The sequence below is a fragment of the Balaenoptera acutorostrata genome, chromosome 1, assembly GCF_949987535.1.
Source record: "Balaenoptera acutorostrata chromosome 1, mBalAcu1.1, whole genome shotgun sequence".
Lineage (NCBI taxonomy): Eukaryota > Metazoa > Chordata > Mammalia > Artiodactyla > Balaenopteridae > Balaenoptera > Balaenoptera acutorostrata.
In genome coordinates this window covers 25,484,408-25,503,525 of record NC_080064.1, presented here as the reverse complement: position 1 = coordinate 25,503,525, position 19,118 = coordinate 25,484,408, and the positions used below count along the sequence as shown (strand labels likewise).

Sequence of the window (19,118 nt, the reverse complement as noted above, 5' to 3'; positions counted from 1 at the left end):
AGAGGCACGGGAAATCCAGTCCCTTCAACCATGGCCCAAGTCTTAGAGGGGGAGCCGGGTTCAAGCAGCATCTTGGCAGGGCTCTGTCAGAGGCCCAGCAGTGCCCAGCAACCTTGACTGGGATCCCTGGCTACAGAGTTCACAGTGTCCAGTGGCATGACCTTGAGTCAGAGGAGCAAAAGTGCCTAGAGGAGGTCCCTGGGGCTGGGGTCCAGGCAGCTGGCAGCCTCAGCAGAGTCCTGAGATACAGTGGTGTATCTCCACCTTCAGACGAGACCAAGCCTCAGGACGAGGAGCTGCATACTTGTGTTCTGGAGCCTCTTGCCTGGGGCCCAGAGGGTCTGCTTCTGGTTTTCCAGTTCATGAGTCAACAACCTGGAACATGTCCTTCAGCAAATCAGGGAACCTGGGAGGCGGAGCGATGTTGAGCCAGAGGCCCATCCAGGCCGGGCTCGGTGGAGGGTACAGCACGGTGATCTATGAGCGAGCAGCCCCGCTGCCTTCTGCTGAAGATCTCTGGGGCTGGAGCGTGCAGTGCACAGCAGTACTGCTGCTGCTGGCTGGCAGGAGCTGGCCCGGAACTGGCCGTGCAGGGGGTGCCTCCGGGGAAGCTTAGTTCCCAGTGACTTCTCCCTCCAGGGGCTCGCCTCCTGGCTGCTCAGTGTGGTCCAGATCAGTCCCTTCATTCCCTGGGTCCCACAGCTTGTGAAGCCAGGTGGAAGAAAGTGCACAAAGGCATCCATGGAAAATGAACTTCGTCCTCTCTGGCCCTCCCCAGCTGCTGGAGAAGCCAATTTACAAAAATCAGCTCATCTCAGGGAGTGAAGACTGAGCTTCCCCCTAGATGAATCCATAGTGGAATCCAGTGTGGTAGCCAGAGGGAAACAGCAGAGCCAAGGCCCAGCCTGTTGAGTAATTGACTGGAGGGAATCCTGCCAGATGAGAGCTGCCTGGTGCCCCAGGAAGGCCCCCAACCCTGGGAACTGCTGGGAAAAGCAGAGGGAGAGGTGGAATTGATAGACCTTATGGCTGATGAGAGGTAAGTCTGACTTCCAGGTTTCTGGCTGGGAGGACTCAGTGGATGGACCCCAGGACACTGGGAGGGGGATGTTGGAGGAGGACCAGGTGGGGCAGGAACCCAGCATGGGCCACAGCGGCTGCCTAGAGGCTGGGAGTGGAGATGGCACCTCTTGGGCAGGGAGGACAAAGCCCTTTGTGTCAGGACTCCACATCTACTCACTCGGCTGGTGCCCAGCCAGGAAGGCCCAGCCCCGGAGCCCTCAATCAGTGGCAACTTCCCTGCCATATGAGCAGCACCTCGGCCTCCTCCATCAGCGCTCTGTCTCTCCCTGATTCTCAGGAGCCCCTTTGTTTCTTCGCATCTGGGCTCCAGGCCTCAGCTCTCCCCATCCCCTTCCCTTCCTCCGATGCATGGAATTTCCGGCCCTGCAGCCCACTCAGCCAAGTGTCACCTCCCAGCTTGCCAATCCAGACTGGGCCTCAGACACTTTGGGAGGGGGAAGGGAGGGAAAGAACCACCAAGTGTTGAGTAGCTACTGGTCTAGGTGCTCCTCGCGTCACTCTGCCAGGTGCATTGCCGCCCTCTCACTAATGGCAGCCCTGGGATTTGAACCTACATCTGGCTGGCTCCAAAGTCAGTGCCCTTTGCGCAAGAGGAGAGAGCTGTACTGCCCACGTGTTCTAAATACTGAGGCAGCCCCTTGCTCCTGCATCTCCGTCATCCCCTCTTCCCTGCTTCCTTCTCACTTGGCTGTAAACTCAATGCTCCCTTTTCTGGAAATCCTCTCCCCTTGACCTTGCAATCCTCTCCTTCCTTTTGCTATCAAACTGCCAGCTTGGTTCCCTTCTGTCACCCCACCCCTTATCCCTCTGAGTTTTGATCAACTCAACCCTCACCTCTCACCCGCACACCCACCCCAGCCACTCCTGCTGGAGTCACCAATACCCCCCGGGCTTCATGATGGGCCCATTCTTTCTTTTTTTTCTTTTCCCCATTATGGTTTATTACAGGATATTGACTATAGTTCCCTGTGCTATACAGTAGGGCCCTGTTGTTTACTTTATATATAGTAGTTTGTATCTGCTAATCCCAAACTCCTAATTTATCCCTCCCCCACCCCCTTTCCCCTTTGGTAACCATAAGTTTGTTTTCTATGTGTGTGGGAGTCTGTTTCTGTTTCGTAAATAAGTTCATTTGTGTCATACTTTCAATTCCACATACAAGTGATACGCTGGGCCTTTTCTTAGTCTTTATATTTTCAGGTTCTTCTGTAGCAATTGACACTCTCTTTTTTTTAAAATTATTATTTATTTTGGGCTGCGCCGGGTCTTAGTTGCGGCATGCAGACTCTTAGTTGCAGCATGCATGCGGGATCTATTTCCCCGACCAGGGATCGAACCCGGGCCCCCTGCATTGGGAGCGCAGAGTCTTACCCACTGAACCACCAGGGAAGTCCCAGGCAATTGACACTCTCAACAGATAAACTACTCCTTGAAAAAATAAAAGATTTGTTTTTCCTTAAAAATGTAAAGGAAATATATGCCCCCCAAAAAAATACTTATCGCAGGAAAGAAAGAAGAAGGAGAGAGAGAGAGAGAGAGAGAGAGAGAAAGAGAGAGAGAGGCAGGCTACTAAGAATTAGAAAGTGGTCATTAACCCAAATGAACTTATCTACGAAACAGAAACAGACTGACAGACATAGAGAACAGAGTTGTGGTTGCCAAGGGGGAGGGGGTTGGGGGAGGGATGGATTGGGAGTTTGGGATTAGCAGATGCAAACTATTATATATAGAATGGGTAAACAACAAGGTCCTACTGTATAGCACAGGGAACTATATCCAATATCCTGTGATAAAATATAATGGAAAAGAATATGAAAAAGAATGTATATATATGTATAACTGAGTCACTTTGCTGTACAGCAGAAATAAACACAACATTGTAAGTCAACTGTACTTCAATAAAATAAAATAAAATTAAAAAAAAAAGAAAGCGGTCATTAAGAAGCGAGAAAACGGCACTGTTAGGATGCAGAGTCACTGGGTTTCTCCCACGTTGGTGGTGGGAGTGTAAGTTGGCGCAACTACTTAGGAACACAGTCAGGCATTAGTGTGTAAACTCCAACATTCACCCATCCTATCTAGTAGTCGCCTCTGGTGCCAGTGTCACATCCCCTTAGTTCACCTTTAAGCCACAGCTGTAATCCCCTTCGACCCAGCTCAGGACTCACGTGTGCTGACAGCTCCCCACACAGCATAGGTACACATTTTTCTGTTTTCTGCCCAGGGTTTTCTCCACTGGGTGGCTGGGGGTGGCAGCACTCAGCCCATCCACAAGCACAGCCTAGAAATGTAAGGAAGTTAACATCCCAGGGGCATCCCTTGATCAATGGGGCTCAGGAACCTGCAGATAAATGCCCCTGCTGTCCATCCTTCAGGCCCACAATTCTGGGAACCAGCCCCTAGCAGTCACCTCAATATTTCTCCCTTACGTTGTATTTTCCTCCTTCCCTGTCTCACTCTCTCCTGCTTCCTGGCATGACTCCTCAAATAAATTATCAGCATCCCTTTTGTCTCAGGCTCTGCTTTAGGGGACCCAAACTAAGACAGCTGTGACCCAGCAATTCCACTCCTATCTTCATATTCAAGAGATAATCTTACCATGTACATCAGGAGATACAAGAATGTTCCTGTTGGCACAAAAGCACTGGCAGGAGAACAGACACAGAAATTCTAGAATAACATACAATGGAGTATTATACAGCAGTCAAAATGAATGCAGTAAGGTTAAATGCAACAGTCTGGATGGAATTTAGCAACATAATTTTGAGTGATAAAAGTATATCACCAGGGGGACTTCCCTGGTGACACAGTGGTTAAGAATCTGCCTGCCAATGCAGGGGACACAGGTTCGAGCCCTGGTCAGGGAAGATCCCACATGCCGCGGAGCAACTAAGCCTGTGCGCCACAACTACTGAGCCTGCGCTCTAGAGCCCAAGAGCCACAACTACTGAGCCCGCATGCCACAACTACTGAAGCCCGCACGCCTAGAGCCCGTGCTCCACAACAAAGAGAAGCCACCACATTGAGAAGCCTGCGCACCACAACGAAGAGTAGCCCTGCTCACTGCAACTAAAGAAAGCCCATGCGCGGCAACAAAGACCCAACCCAGCTAAAAATAATTAAATAAAATAAATAAATTTATATATAAAAAAAAGTATATCACCAGGGGCTTCCCTTGTGGCGCAGTAGTTAAGAATATGCCTGCCAGTGCAAGGGACACAGGTTCGAGCCCTGGTCTGGGAAGATCCCACATGCTGCGGAGCAACTAAGCCAGTGCGCCACAACTACTGAGCCCACGTGCCACAACTACGGAAGCCCGCGCCCCAGAGCCCGCGCTCCATAACAAGAGAAGCCACCACAGTGAGAAGCCTGCGCGCCGCGACGAAGAGTAGCCCCCACTCACTGTAACTAGAGAAAGCCCGTGCGCAGCAACAAAGACCCAACGCAGCCAAAAATAAATAAATTAATAAATTAAAATAAAAGTATATCACCAAATATCACACTCAACATGGTACCCTTTTTATAAAAATTGAATACTAGAAAAAAATATACTTTTGGGAAATAGATATAGATTTGATAAAACTACATAAAAAAGAAAGCAAGAGAACGCTGAACACAGGATTCAAATTCACTTTGGGTGGATTGAAGTGTGGAGGACCAGACTGTAGATGCAAGTTCTCATCAGTGTTTTATTTTTCGTATTGGGCAGTGGCTCCATGGATTGTTTTATATTATTAAAATAAATACATAAATTCATAAGCAATTTAAAGGAGGCCTTGTATGGACCAGTGATGAGAATGTGTACTATATACTCAATGACTATGATAAACCTAATTATGTATTATATTATGTTTGTAACTTTTCTGGGAGCCTAAAATTATTCCAAGAGAAATGACTTATTAGCAGGGGGAAAAAAACCCTCCCAGAAACCAAAATACTCTTTCCTTGGAGTTGGACTTGAAGTTGAACTACCAGCTCTACTTCTCTCCAGATCTTGCATGATCCTAGGGAAGTTACTTCACCTACTTGAACCTCAGCTTTCCTCTTCTGTAAAAAGTGAATAATGATGCCTTATAGAGCTGATGAGAATATTAAATGAGATAATATACAGAAAGTCCTGACTCATAGCGAATGTTCAATAGATATTTTCTAAAGAAACCATCTGACGCCTGGATCCTGTCTGCATCCTCCCATGTGGTTACTCCATCTCTAGTTTCACTTCTATGGGTTTAATGCAAGAAGCATCCGAGAGGAAAAAAAAAAAAAAAAAAAAGTAAATCCTGGTGATAAATTGAAGTAAGTATTGACCGTAAAAAAGTTAAAGAATAATTTTATACGTCTTCAAAGAAAGGGAAAAAAGGGTGAAATTAAAATAGCAAAGAAATGGAGATGTTTTAGGAGGGGTGAAATCATGTTAAAGGAAATTGTCTTACTCGGGAGAAGAACAAAAATGTCAATGTAGACTTTCTTGGATAAATATAAATGAAAGTTCATATGTTATAAATGTAAGGGTAAATGTTAAAGACTAGAAGTAGGAAAATATAATTTCCAATCTGGTGGAGGAAAATAAAGGGGGTAAGTATAATTTGACAAGTCCTAAAGAAGGCAAAAAGGAATAAAAAGAAAGCAGGGAATTCACGATAAGAAAGCATAAAGAGCAATGGTAGAAATAAGACCAAATATATCCATCGTCCCAATCATATGAATAGGTAAAACACACTAATGGGAGACAAAGAGGCTCTGATTGGATTTTTAAAGCCTAACTATATGCCGTTTACAAGACGAATAGTGAAAAGCAAAACTACACATAAAGGTTGAAAATAATAGAAAAATTACACCAGGTAAATACTGACTGAAAGGCAAAAATGTATTCATATTAATATCAGAAAAACTGAATTAAAGCAAAATAACATTAATAGGAAGAAAGAAGAACATTTGACACTGATGAAAGTTATAATCTACCAAAAAGATTTAAAATTATTTATGAATTTGTATGTACTTTAAAAAGTGTTTTGAGGTATATAAAGCAGGAACGTACTGAAGTAAAGGGAGAAATTGACAAGTCTACAATAATAGTGTGAGATTTAAAAACACACCTCTCAGAAATTGATAGATCAAGTAGATGAAAAATTAATATATTATAGAGGAAAATGTGGAAGGACTCACTCGGCATCTATTCCCACACCCTAGTGTGCAGAGGCTGGAAAGCTAAAAACTGTTTCCCAGAGTCTCTCACAGCTAGTGTTCCAGATGTGGATTAGTTTCCACCACTTGGTGCCACAGTGCAAGATCTAGAAGGTGGATGAGAGGCAGAGATCATTGTCCTTTTCCTTGGGCTGTTATTGCTTACAAGCACAATCCTAGAGCCATCGAGTTTTTCTGTGTCAATGACTGGCCTCTGGTTTTGTGAATGTTAGGAAGCAGTGTCAGTGTTGGCAGTGCTTGTGTCCCACTCTTTGGCTTGTTACAACAGTGTATCGTAAACGTGGTTCTAGGGATAGATAGCATCCCAGAGACCCAACCTCAAGTGCACTCCTACAGCCCTTCCAATGACTCTGTAAAAACTTAATGTTCATTTTGCTTAAAATACCTGGAGTGGTTTCTCTGTCTTGTGCACTGAACGCTGATTTCTACAGATTCAGATTGCTATAGATTACTATGGATTTGAAAATGTGGTTATAAACCTTTAATATATAAAGAGGCAAGAAAAGCTTACACCATTAAACTGAGAGTTTACATTATTTCAAGCACACAAATATTTTTAAATTTTATTTTATTTTATTTTTATTTATTTGTTTATTTTTGGTTGCATTGGGTCTTTGTTTAGGTGCGCGGGCTTCTCATTGCGGTGGCTTCTCTTGCTTCGGAGCACAGGCTCTAGGCGTGTGGGCTTCAGTAGTTGTGGCACTCGGGCTCAGTAGTTGAAGCACACAACAAATATTAACGGCTCACAAAGGAAATCTTAAACATTTCTCAAAGTCAGCATTATATACCGCTTTATCTCATCACAATGCAGTAAAATTACATTTATTTTCAATAATAACAGGTAGCTTTAATTTTTTCATTTATTTGAACCCTAAATGCACCCATAAACTTCTAAATTATCCATGAATAAGAGAGTAAATTATAACAAATTATAAAATTCTTATAGCTGAATGACGAAAAAGCATCACCATTACCTATGAGGGCTTGTAGGATGCAGCTAAAGAAGTACTTAGAGAAGAATGTATAGCATTAAATGAATTAATTATGAATAAAAATAGTTTTTAAAATGAGCTGAAGGTTCAGGTTAAGAAGGAATTAAAAGAACAATAGTAAACCAAAGGAAGTTGAAGAAATCAAGTAATGAAAGAAAGAGCAGAAGATAAGGAAGTAGAAAATATAATGACAACGGAAATTCCCTGGCGGTCCAGTGGTTAGGACTCGGCACTTTTGCTGCTGGGGCCCAGGTTCAATCCCTGGTTGGGGAACTAAGATCCCACAAGCTGTGTGGTGCGGCCAAAAAAAAAAAAAAAAAAAAAAAAAAATATATATATATATATATATATATATATATATATGAATAAATATATGTATGTATATATATAATGACAACAACAACAACAAAAAAACAGAGATAACAAACAAAACAAAAGTCTAATTCTTTGAAAAACACCCTAGAAAGACTGATCAGGAGAGAGAGAAAGAGAACAAGCCCAAATAAACATTATTAGGAATGAAAAGGGGAATATAACTCTGATACAACAGAGGTCTTTTGAATCATGGAATACTATGGACAACTTTGTGCCATTAAATTTGAAACCCTTGATAAAATGGACAAATTTTAGGAAAATATAAATTACTAAAATTGTTTCAAAAACAAATAGAACTGAACAAACCAATAGTCATTTAAATAAATCAAAGTAGTAGTAAAATGTCTCATTCACCAAATGGCACCATATAATTTTCCAATGAATTTCACCAAATGTTATAAGGAGTAGAAAATCTAGGGACTTCCCTGGTGGCCCAGTGGTTACGAATCCGCCTGCCAATGCAGGGGACACGGGTTCGAGCCCTGGTCCGGGAAGATCCCACATGCCGCGGAGCAACTAAGCCCATGCGCCACTACTGAGCCTGCGCTCTAGAGCCCGCGAGCCACAACTACCGAAGCCCGCGCGCCTAGAGCCCGTGCTCCGCAACAAGAGAAGACACCGCAATGAGAAGCCCGCGCACCGCAACGAAGAGTAGCCACTGCTCACCGCAACTAGAGAAAGCCTGCGCCCAGCAACGAAGACCCAACGCAGCCAAAAATAAAATCAATAATAAAAATAAGTACATTTTAAAAAATGAAATCGGGATAATAACAGTATTTACCTCTTAGACTTGGTGTAAGAATTAATATAGGTAAATTAAAAGAGGTAAACATAGGATTAATATAGGTTAAGGATTTAGACCAGTCCCTGGCTTGAAGTAGCACTATTTGTATTAGCCACCATTGTCCTTTTATCCTCTATGCCACGTGGTACCTTCACTCCCCCTTTCTTTGCCCAGTGATGGGAGACATCCATTAACTGAATGCACCAGAATAACAGTCCACTTTGTCTTAGGGGCCCTGGTCCACGTCTCTGCCATCATGGCCAGGACATTCCATAGTGGGAGGTCATCTCACTCCAAAAAGTTTTTTCTTTAGAGCAGTAATTGTGGTCATTGGTGACATCCAATCTCAACTCTTACCTCATTTGTGACCCTGGCAGCCATATCATAAGAGTTTTCAATATGGATCAAACTACAACTTCCTTTTTTTTTTTTAATTAAAATTTATCTTCTAGAAGAGTTTTAGATTTAAAGAAAAATATTGAAGATTAGTATAGAGAGTTTTCATATACCCAGCACTCAGTTTCGCTCACTAACATTTGCTTTTTTAATTCAACATTATGTCTTTGAGATACATCCATGTTAATCTATATATATCGAAATGTATTCATTCTAACTGGGTGTAGTAATTCATTGACCTGGAAGCTTCTCAGCCTCACATGTCACAGGTTTAGTGCTGGGGAATTCCATCTCCCTCTCAGTGAGGTCTATCAAATCCCTGGTTCTGAAATGAAAGTATTTACATAGTCATAATGATATAAATGTCATTTGGTTTTCAATGTTAAGAAATACATACAGGCAAAGTATGGCAAACTGAATTATGTTTACAAGAGAGAATGTACATGCTAACAACCTTAAAGCAAAAGTTAAGGTTGAGTTGATGGAGGAAGGCAGAAGCAAGGAGGGGAAATCAAGGGAAATTATTCATTTCACACAGGAGAGTCAAGAGATACAATCTAAAGAAGAAACAGATATTTAAGACTATTATTTAAACTGATACAGTTGACCCTCCATATGTTCTGGTTCCAGATCTGGATTCAACCAACCTCAGATGGAAAATATTTTTTAAAAAATTTCAAGAAAGTCCCCAAAAGCAAAACTTGAATTTGCTGGGCACATGCTAAATATTTACACAGCATTTACATTCTACGAGGTATTATAAATAATCTAGAGACGGCAAAGTATTTGGGAAGAGGTACATAGGTTATATACAAATTCTGTGCCATTTGATATAAGGAACTTGAGCATTCGGGAATTTTGGTGTGCTTGGGGGTTGGGGAACCGAATCCCCCATACAGAGGGAAGACTGTAACAGCAACCAATGGAAAAAAAAAAAAAAAGGGCTTCCCTGATGGTGCAGTGGTTGAGAATCCGCCTGCCAATGCAGGGGACACGGGTTCGAGCCCTGGTCTGGGAAGATCCCACGTGCCGCGGAGCAACTGGGCCCGTGAGCCACAATTTCTGAGCCTGCGCGTCTGGAGCCTGTGCTCCGCAACAAGAGAGGCCGTGACAGTGAGAGGCCCGCGCACCGCGATGAAGAGTGGCCCCCCGCTTGCCGCAACTGGAGAAAGCCCTCGCACAGAAACGAAGACCCAACACAGCCAAAAAAAAAAAAAGATAAATATAAAAACAAAAACTGGGAGGAGAAAGGGGGAAAAGTTGATTAATGAAATCACACAGCAGGTAGTCAGTAGATACTGTTAACATTAATAAACCAAGTAATAGAGGCATGAGTATATTATTCATCGTTATATGAATTTTAAAAAAAGAAAGAAAGAAAGAAGGAAAGAAAGAAAGGAAGGTTGCTCCCAAGAGTTGGGGGAGTGAGACGACATTTTTAGCTTTTTATTTCTAATCTCTCTGTTGGGCATTGCATCGGGTGTGCATTTTCATCTATATGAATTATATTTGAGATAACAATAATTAAAATAAATAATTGAGCAAAAATCTAGATCTGATTCTGACATTCCTCTAGAGGTTCAGGCAGTTTCAGTAACTCCCCATCGCCTTATGATCAAGTTTAAACTCTCAGGCAGGCAGGCAGGCAGGCAGGCAGGCAGGCATTCAAGGTCCTTCGTCACCAGGCACCTCCTCCGGGAAGCCCTCGGTGGGGGAGAGCGCCCTCTGCCGGAACAGGGACGCCAGCACGCATGGGGTACCGCCCTTTGCGTATCAACAGACTCCGCCCCCATCCCTCCCTCAGGGCTGCCCGCCTCACGTGTTCTCAGGCCCTTTACAGTTGGGGGTGGAACCCCGAGAGGTGGAGCCCAGAGACCCCAGGTGAGAGCGTGTGGGCCGGTGGGGGACTGCCGGGTCAGGCCTGGGAACCTGACTGGAGTGTCTGTCAGACCCGGCCCGATGTGAGGCGGGGGCGGTCAGGGTGATGGGAATTAACTTCGTTAGTGTCTGCTTGGTTCAGAGTGGTTTAGGGCTGGGCTTTCTGTTGGGGAGAGAATCCCGGCTCTTCCACTTCTTATCTGCGCGTGTCCTTGCGCAAGTCACTGAATTTCAGTTTCCTCACCTGTGGCTGCCAGCATGAAATGAAATAATGCACAGAAGTAACTAATTAATAAATGATAACTGCTGTTATTATGGCCCATTTAAGCAAAAGTGTGAACTCTCAGAGAGGGGAAGACCTTAAAGGTGGCCGTAGCGCAACCCTGCTTGGAGACAGGCCTCCCCTCCCTCACCTGGGGTGCTTACATCAGTGGTACCTGGGTGCCCTGGAGGTGCCACCTGTAAGGGCGGCTGCCTCCCAGGTTCCCACTGGCCTGGTGTCCTGAGTGGGCTGGCGGGTCAGACTCTCCGTGATGAAGTCCCTTTCTGTCTCCTCACAGAGCCTGCCTTCTGCTGTGGGCCCCTGTCGGTGGGCAGACATGTCTCAGGAGGCAGCTGCAGAGGGCTCCAGCACAGAGGACCCCGTTCTCAGTCTCCACAACAGCTGTGGGCCTTTCCAGGAGGATATGGAAGAAACCAGCTCCGTGGTAGGCCTGGCACCAGGCCTGCCAGGAGAGAGCTCTGGGGCCCCAGTTTGGGTGGGCAGCAGGAAGAGGGTCCTCAGGGAAGAGGCTCATCAAAATGCCAGCTCCCAGGTAGTGGGTGCTCCTGGGACTAGCCTGGAGGCCGAGGTGGTCCTGGGGCTGCAAGCTATGGGAGAGAGCCAGGATTCGGTGCCCGGCCCCAGGCTCCACATCCAGCCGCCCACAGTGCCTGCCCACGGGAGGGCTCAGGCCTCCAAGAGGCTCCAGGTTACAATGCACGACATCTTAGCTGGAAGCTGGCCCAGGAATCTTTGTAGTGCGTCCGTGGGAACAAGAAAGAAAAGCAGGAGGTCTGAGGCCCCCTCAGAGGAGGAGGAGGGGGCTGATGGCTTCTTGTGGCTTGGTCAGAGCCCTGGTGGGGACAAACCCCAGTCTGTGGGAGACTCCCCCCAAGGTGCTGACTTGGAGTCCTTGGGAGGCCCTTGCAGTCCTCTCTCTTGCAAGGACACTGGGTGTGGGCCTGGAGATCCAGGTGGAAGTTGGATGAGCTATGCCTCAGGGGTTGAGAAGTTTGAATATTTGCCCACTGCAGAGGGCGGGACCCAGCCAGGCAGCCCCTGTGACCCTGTCAGGTCCCCACTGCCCAGTGGAGGCGAGTCCCTTCAGCCAGCTGCCCGGGATTCTCCACAGAGCCCTGTACTGTGCCTGGGAGTGTCCGGAAAGGCTTCCACAGAGCAGAAAGAAGCCAGGCACATCGTGGGGCCTGGTGGTGGTGATGGCCCTGCCACCTCACACAACCAGGAGGAGTTGGAGGTCAAGGCTCAGCCAGTGTCTGGGGAGATGCCAGGACAGGGACTCGCTGCTGCCCTGCAGCCTGTAGCCAGCAAGGCTAGCTCAGGCCCATCCATGGGGCGGAGAAGATCCAAGTGTGCTAAACAGTTGAGCAGGGGCCCGGTGCCCCATGCCCAGGACCAGGGCACTGACAGATGCCCGGACGACTCCAACCAGGACCAGGCAGAGGAATCCAGCCCAGGAGGCTGCCCCAAACTGGTAGGTTGAGTCTGAGAGGTTGAGATAGGAAGGGCATCATTATCTTTTGGAGTCAGTGAGTCCTGGATTGAAAGCTTATCTCTGCCCACTTCCTTGTTGAGTGACCCTGGAATATTTTTTAACCTGTTTCCTCATCTGTAAAAAGGGAATACTAATTCCAATTTAATGGGGTTTTTTTTTTTCTTCATAATATTTGCATATAACCTACACACATCCACATCCTATACTTTATTTTTTTTAATTTATTTTACTTTATTATTATTATTTTTTTTTGGCTGTGTTGGGTCTTTGTTGCTCCACACAGGCTTTCTCTACCTGCGTGCGGGGGCTACTCTTTGTTGAGGTGAGCGGGCTTCTCATTGCGGTGGCTTCTCTTGTTGCGGAGCATGGGCTCTAGACGTGTGGGCTTCATTAGTTGCAGCACGGGGGCTCAGTAGTTGTGGCTCACGGGCTTAGTTGCTCCGTGGCATGTGGGATCTTCCCAGACCAGGGCTGGAACCCGTGTCCCCTGCATTGGCAGGCGGATTCTTAACCACTGTGCCACCAGGGAAGCCCCAATGGGGTTGTTTTGAGCAGCAGTCCCTAACCTTTCTGGCACCAGGGACCAGTTACGTGGAAGACAATTTTTCCACGGACCAGGGTCAGGGGATGGTTTCAGGATAATTCAAGTGCATTACATTTATTGTGCACTTCATTTCTATTATTATTACATTGTAATATATAATGAAATAATTATACAACTCACCATAATGCAGAATCAGTGGGAGCCCTTAGCTTGTTTTCACTTGCCACTCACTAATAGGGTTTTGATATGAGTCTGCAAGAAATTGATTTATTATGGTCTCTGTGCAGTCAGACCTCTCTGCTAATGATAATCTGTGTTTGTAGCTGCTCCCCAGTGCTAGGATCACTGCCTCAGCTCCACCTCAGATCATCAGGCATTAGATTCTCATAAGGAGTGTGCAACCTAGATCCCTCGCATGCGCAGTTCACAGTAGGGCTCACGCTCCTATGAGAATCTAATGCCACCGCTGATCTGACAAGAGGCGGAGCTCAGGCAGTAATGCGAGCATACATATGCAGCAGGCAGAGGAGGTAGGAAGGGCATACTAGGAAGAGCGCAAAGCACATGCAAAAGTACAGAGACAGGAGCAATGGGGAGCGGCTGTAAATACAGATGAAGCTTCGCTCGCTCAGCCACAGTTCACCTTCTGCTGTTCAGCCTGGTTCCTAACAGGCCACAGACCAGTACCCGTCCGTGGCTGGGGGATGAGGACCCCTGGTTTTGAGGGTTAAATGAGATGATGGTGTAAACTAACGTGCCTAGCATAAGGCACAAGGTAAATCCATTTATGTTAAATTTGCTTTTCCTTGAGTGTTATAATAGCCATATGAGACAGGCATTAGCCCTGTATTTCCAGATGGGGAAACTGAGGCTCAGAGAAGTTATCAAACTTCTCTAAGCTCACACAGCAAGGGAGGCAGTGCCTGGCTGTGTTCCCTGTATTCACTGCTTCCCTTTCCATTGTTCTTTTACTGATAGTAATATTTGTCATTTTATTAATAATCATAGCTAACATGTTTGTACACCAAAGGCAGAAAATGGCATTACCTGTGTTTGAAGTATATTTCTCACATAGTTGAATTTTTTTTATTTAAGTATTTGATTTACAATATCATGTTAGTTTCAAGTGTACAGCATAGCAATTCAGTGATATATATATATACATATATATGTATATATATATATTGTTTTTCAGATTCTTTCCCCTTATAGGTTATTACAAAATATTGAGTATAGTTAGTTCCCTGTGCTATACAGTAGGTCCTTGTTGGTTATCTATTTTATATATAGTAGTCACATAGTTAAATTTTTATCACATTGATTGAATATGTATTATGTGCTAAGTGCTTTTGGTTTAGTCTTCACCTGAAGCCCAGAGAGGTAAGGTTACAGGCCCAAGGTCCCACAGCTGGTAAATGACAGAGCAAGGATGCAGACCCAGGCAGTCTGTCTGGAGAGCTTGCTGGACTGCTTGCTTGTGCACATTCCCTGCTAGGATCACAGCAGTAATAGCAGCTGGCCTGCCTACCATGAGCTGGGTATATTCCCGAGCTCTTTATCTTCCATCTTCCTAACAACCATACGAGGTAGGTGCTAATGATGTATACCCATTTTAATGTTGTGGGCACTGAGGCTCAGACAGGTAAAGTGACTATGTCAAGACCAAATAGCAAATTAGTAGAACTGGGATAGGAACCAATGAGCTGCCTGTGTGATTGACCGCTATTTGGTACTATAATTACATTAGAAGTGCTATTACATTGTCTTTGCAAACATCACTCAAAAACATTAATTTTTAATAAAAAAAACTAATATGTGTTTTTCGTAGAAAATAAGGAAGAAATAAAAATCCCCATAATGCCAACATTCACAGCTATCTCCTGTTGACATTTTTTTGTAATTGCAACAAGTTTTATTAATAACGTCAAAATTCTATTAGAACCTAGTATATGTTGTTATAAGATACAGTTAATATTCTTTTTTTTTAACATCTTTATTGGAGTATAATTGCTTTACAGTGGTGTGTTAGTTTCTGCTTTATAACAGTGAATCAGCTATACATATACATGCATCCCCATATCCCCTCCTTCTTGTGTCTCCCTCCCACCCTCCCTATCCCACCCCTCTAGGTGGTCACAAAGCACAGAGCTAATCTCCCTGTGCTATGCAGCTGCTTCCCACTAGCTATCTATTTTACATTTGGTAGTGTATATATGTCCATGCCACTCTCTCACTTTGTCCCAGCTTACCCTTCCCCCTCCCCGTGTCCTCAAGTCCATTCTCTACGTCTGCTTCTTTATTCCTGTCCTGCCCGTAGGTTCTTCAGAACCTTTTTTTTTTTTTTTTTTAGATTCCATATATATGTTAGCATATGGTATTTGTTTTTCTCTTTCTGACTTACTTCACTCTGTATGACAGCCTCGAGGTCCATCCACCTCACTACAAATAACTCAATTTCGTTTCTTTTTATGGCTGAGTAATATTCCATTGTATATATGTGCCACATCTTCTTTATCCATTCATCTGTCGATGGACACTTAGGTTGCTTCCATGTCTTGGCTATTGTAAATAGAGCTGCAGTGAACACTGTGGTACATGACTCTTTTTTTGAAAAATTTATTTAATTAATTAATTTATTTATTGGCTGTGTTGGGTCTTCGTTTCTGTGCGAGGGCTTTCTCTAGTTGCGGCAAGCAGGGGCCACTCTTCATCGCGATGCGCGGGCCTCTCACTGTCGCGGCCTCTCTTGTTGCGGAGCACAGGCTCCAGACGCGCAGGCTCAGAAATTGTGGCTCACGGGCCTAGTAGCTCCGCGGCATGTGGGATCTTCCCAGACCAGGGCTCGAACCCGTGTCCCCTGCATTGGCAGGCAGATTCTCAACCACTGCACCACCAGGGAAGCCCTACATGACTCTTTTTGACTTATGGTTTTCTCAGGGTATATGCCCAGTAGTGGGATTGCTGGGTGGTATGGTAGTTCTATTTTTAGTTTTTAAAGGAACCTCCATACGGCTTTCCATGGTGCCTGTATCAATTTACATTCCCAACAGTGTATGAGGGTTCCCTTTTCTCCACACCCTCTCCAGCATTTATTGTTTGTAGATTTTTTGATGATGGCCATTCTGACCGGTGTGAGGTGATATCTCATTGTAGTTTTGATTTGCATTTCTCTAATGATTAATGATGTTGAGCATTCTTTCATGTGTTTGTTGGCAATCTGTATATCTTCTTTGGAGAAATGTCTATTTAGGTCTTCTGCCCATTTTTGGATTGGGTTGTTTGTTTTTTTGATATTGAGCTGCATGAGCTGCTTGTAAATTTTGAGATTAATCCTTTGTCAGTTGCTTCATTTGCAAATATTTTCTCCCATTCTGAGGGTTGTCTTTTCGTCTTGTTTATGTTTTCCTTTGCTGTGCAAAAGCTTTTAAGTTTCATTAGGTCCCATTTGTTTATTTTTGTTTTTATCTCCATTTCTCTAGGAGTTGGGTCAAAAAGGATCTTGCTGTGATTTATGTCATAGAGTGTTCTGCCTATGTTTTCCTCTAAGAGTTTTATAGTGTCTGGCCTTACATTGAGGTCTTTAATCCATTTTGAGTTTATTTTTGTGTATGGTGTTAGGGGGTATTCTAATTTCATTCTTTTACATGTAGCTGTCCAGTTTTCCCAGCACCACTTATTGAAGAAGCTGTCTTTTCTCCATTGTATATTCTTGCCTCCTTTATCAAAAATAAGGTGACCATATGTGCGTGGGTTTATCTCTGGGCTTTCTATCCTGTTCTATCTTGTTGACATTTTGATATATATCCTTTCTTCCATCTTTTTCCTAAGCATATATATCTTTTCTTTGCCTAGAAAGGGGATCATGCATGTCACAATTTCTTTTTTAATTTTTTAAAATTAATTAATTTATTTGTTTTTATTTTTGGCTGTGTTGGGTCTTCGTTGCTGTGCGTGGGCTTTCTCTAGTTGCGGTGAGCAGGGGCTACTCTTCATTGTGGTGCACAGGCTTCTCATTTTCGTGGCTTCTCTTGTTGGGGAGCACGGGCTCTAGGTGTGCGGGCTTCAGTAGTTGTGGCACGTGGGCTCAGTAGTTGTGGTGCACAGGCCTAGTTGCTCCACAGCATGTGGGATCTTCCCGGGCCAGGGCTCGAACCCATGTCCCTTGCATTGGCAGGCAGATTCTTAACTACTGCGCCACCAGGGAAGCCCCATGTCACAATTTATAACTTGATTTTTTAGGTATTAAAAAAAATTGTTTTACAATGAATTTGTTAACACAGTGAGGAAATCCCTTTTAATGCCTCCCGGCCCAATTGCCCTTTGTCTGCTGTTAATGCTTAGCATCCTTCCAGTCTCCTTTTTATAACTTCTATACATATATGAACATCTGTATATTGAACATCTGTATATTGAAGGCACCTTTTTATATATAAGTAGGCTCATGCCATGCCTCATTGTTCTGGGACTTATACTTTAATTTTCAAGTGCTTTAGTATTTGAAGGTGTTTCCCAGTTGGTACATACAATTTTGCCAAGTCTGTGCTTTCCCTGAACCCTGCATCATAGCTGTCTACAGGCACTGCCAGGACCAGAGGATGGGCTGGGCCTTCCTCTTCTCATTTCCGACCACTGTCATGTAAGTTAAGAGCACAAAGCTCAGAGGCTGACAGACAGGCATTCAGTCCTGGCTTTGCCCCTCTCTGAATGTGACCTAGGCAAGCGGCCTCACCTTTCTGAGTATAATTTCCTCATCTGCAAAATGGGGGTATTAAAAGTACTTACCTCATAGGGCGGTGTGAGGAGCAAATGAGATGACACATATGTGTGTTCAGTATTTAGCATAGTGCCTGGTATAAGAAAAAACTAAAAAATGTTACCTGTTATTGATGTATACAATTTTGTCCTGCTTTAAGGACTGCCGGGGTGAACACCCCTGTGCATCTGGCTTCTCCCCATTTCAGATTATTTATTTGGGCCAGATGCCCGGAATTGGAATTCCTGGGTCTGCAGTGTTTTGAGGGGGTGTTTGAGCTTGGTGGTGGAGCCAGGTTCCTGCCCACCTTGACTGGAACCAGCCCACATCTGCTCTCTCCTCCAGGCCCCATCCTTGACTCTGCGGCACAGCCCATCATCCCACAGCTTCCCAAACAACCCGTTGCCACGGCAACTGGTGCCAGCTGCAGGAGAAGAATTGAGGCTGGGCTGTGACAGGGACGGGCAGGTGGTTGAGGACAGGGCTGAGTGGGGCGTGGGCAAGCGTAGGCATAGTGCCCAGCTGGTCTGCATCCCCTTTGAGGGCCCTGGCACCTTCTCCTGGAGGCAGCTTGGCTCGTGTCAGGGGCAGATAGACAGGTTCAAGGTCAGGCTTTGCTTCTTACAACGGAGTGACTTTAGACGAGAGATGTCTCTTCTCTGAATCTTAGTTGCCTCCTCTATGAAATGTGGGAATCAGCTGGGCCCCAGAACTGCTGGGAATCTGGTATGAGAGGCTGGCTGTGTTGTGTTCTTTTGGTTTGAGATAGAGACTCTTAGAGGGGGTGGGGAAGTTGGTTGAAGCGCCATTTTCTTCTCTATTTGATCCCCACGGTGGTCAGTTAGGTCTGGAGCCACTCAGTGGATGGGATAGCGGGGGACATGGGGAGGGCAGCTCTGGCAGTGTCCCCTGTTCTGCCTGTCACAGCTCGGGAGGCACACAGCTCCTCCGGCCCCACCTAGGCTCCCACACTCAGGTACCCCCTCTGCAGCTAGGAAGCATCAGGAGTTGTGTGAGGGAGGAGCGTGTCTCCAGCAGATGGACAGCCTAAGGATAGCTCTTTAAGTGCTTACTGTATACCAGGAGCTTCACGTAGGTCATCATCTCATGTTTAATCCTCACAAAAGCATGAAAAGTCAGTGTTAATACCCTTGTTTTGCTGATTAAGAAAACTGGGATTCCGAGAAGCTAAGTGACTCACTCAAGGTCACACAGTAAGTAAGTGCCTGTTCAATTCCACTCTGTGCACTGAGCCAGGATGCTAAAGGCCTGGCTAAGGGATTTAGATTTTTATCGGGCTTTATTTGTTCAGCAAACAGGGGGTGCTCTTCCA

The 19,118-nt window shown here is 45.0% G+C and overlaps 1 protein-coding gene and 1 non-coding gene across 7 annotated transcripts in view; both read left to right on the top strand.

Annotated features, from left to right (window-relative positions):
- The first annotated feature begins 476 nt into the window (after nt 1-476).
- The window catches only part of SPOCD1 (SPOC domain containing 1), a 45,460-nt gene continuing 26,818 nt past the window's right edge, over nt 477-19,118 (top strand). For 3 of the 6 annotated variants that reach the window (XM_057554036.1, XM_057554038.1, XM_057554027.1), the window contains exons 1-2: nt 477-1,039; nt 11,274-12,467. In XM_057554036.1, the coding sequence (XP_057410019.1) occupies nt 11,313-12,467 (1,155 nt within the window). In that variant the 5' untranslated portion in view covers nt 477-1,039; nt 11,274-11,312. Of the gene's footprint in view, nt 1,040-10,644; nt 10,717-11,273; nt 12,468-19,118 lie in introns of those variants that run through there. The other 3 variants (XM_007170586.2, XM_057554031.1, XM_028163583.2) reach the window with 3 other exon arrangements.
- On the top strand, nt 7,482-7,553 carry TRNAK-UUU (transfer RNA lysine (anticodon UUU)). The gene has a single exon. It is a non-coding gene; the product is annotated as a tRNA-Lys (tRNA).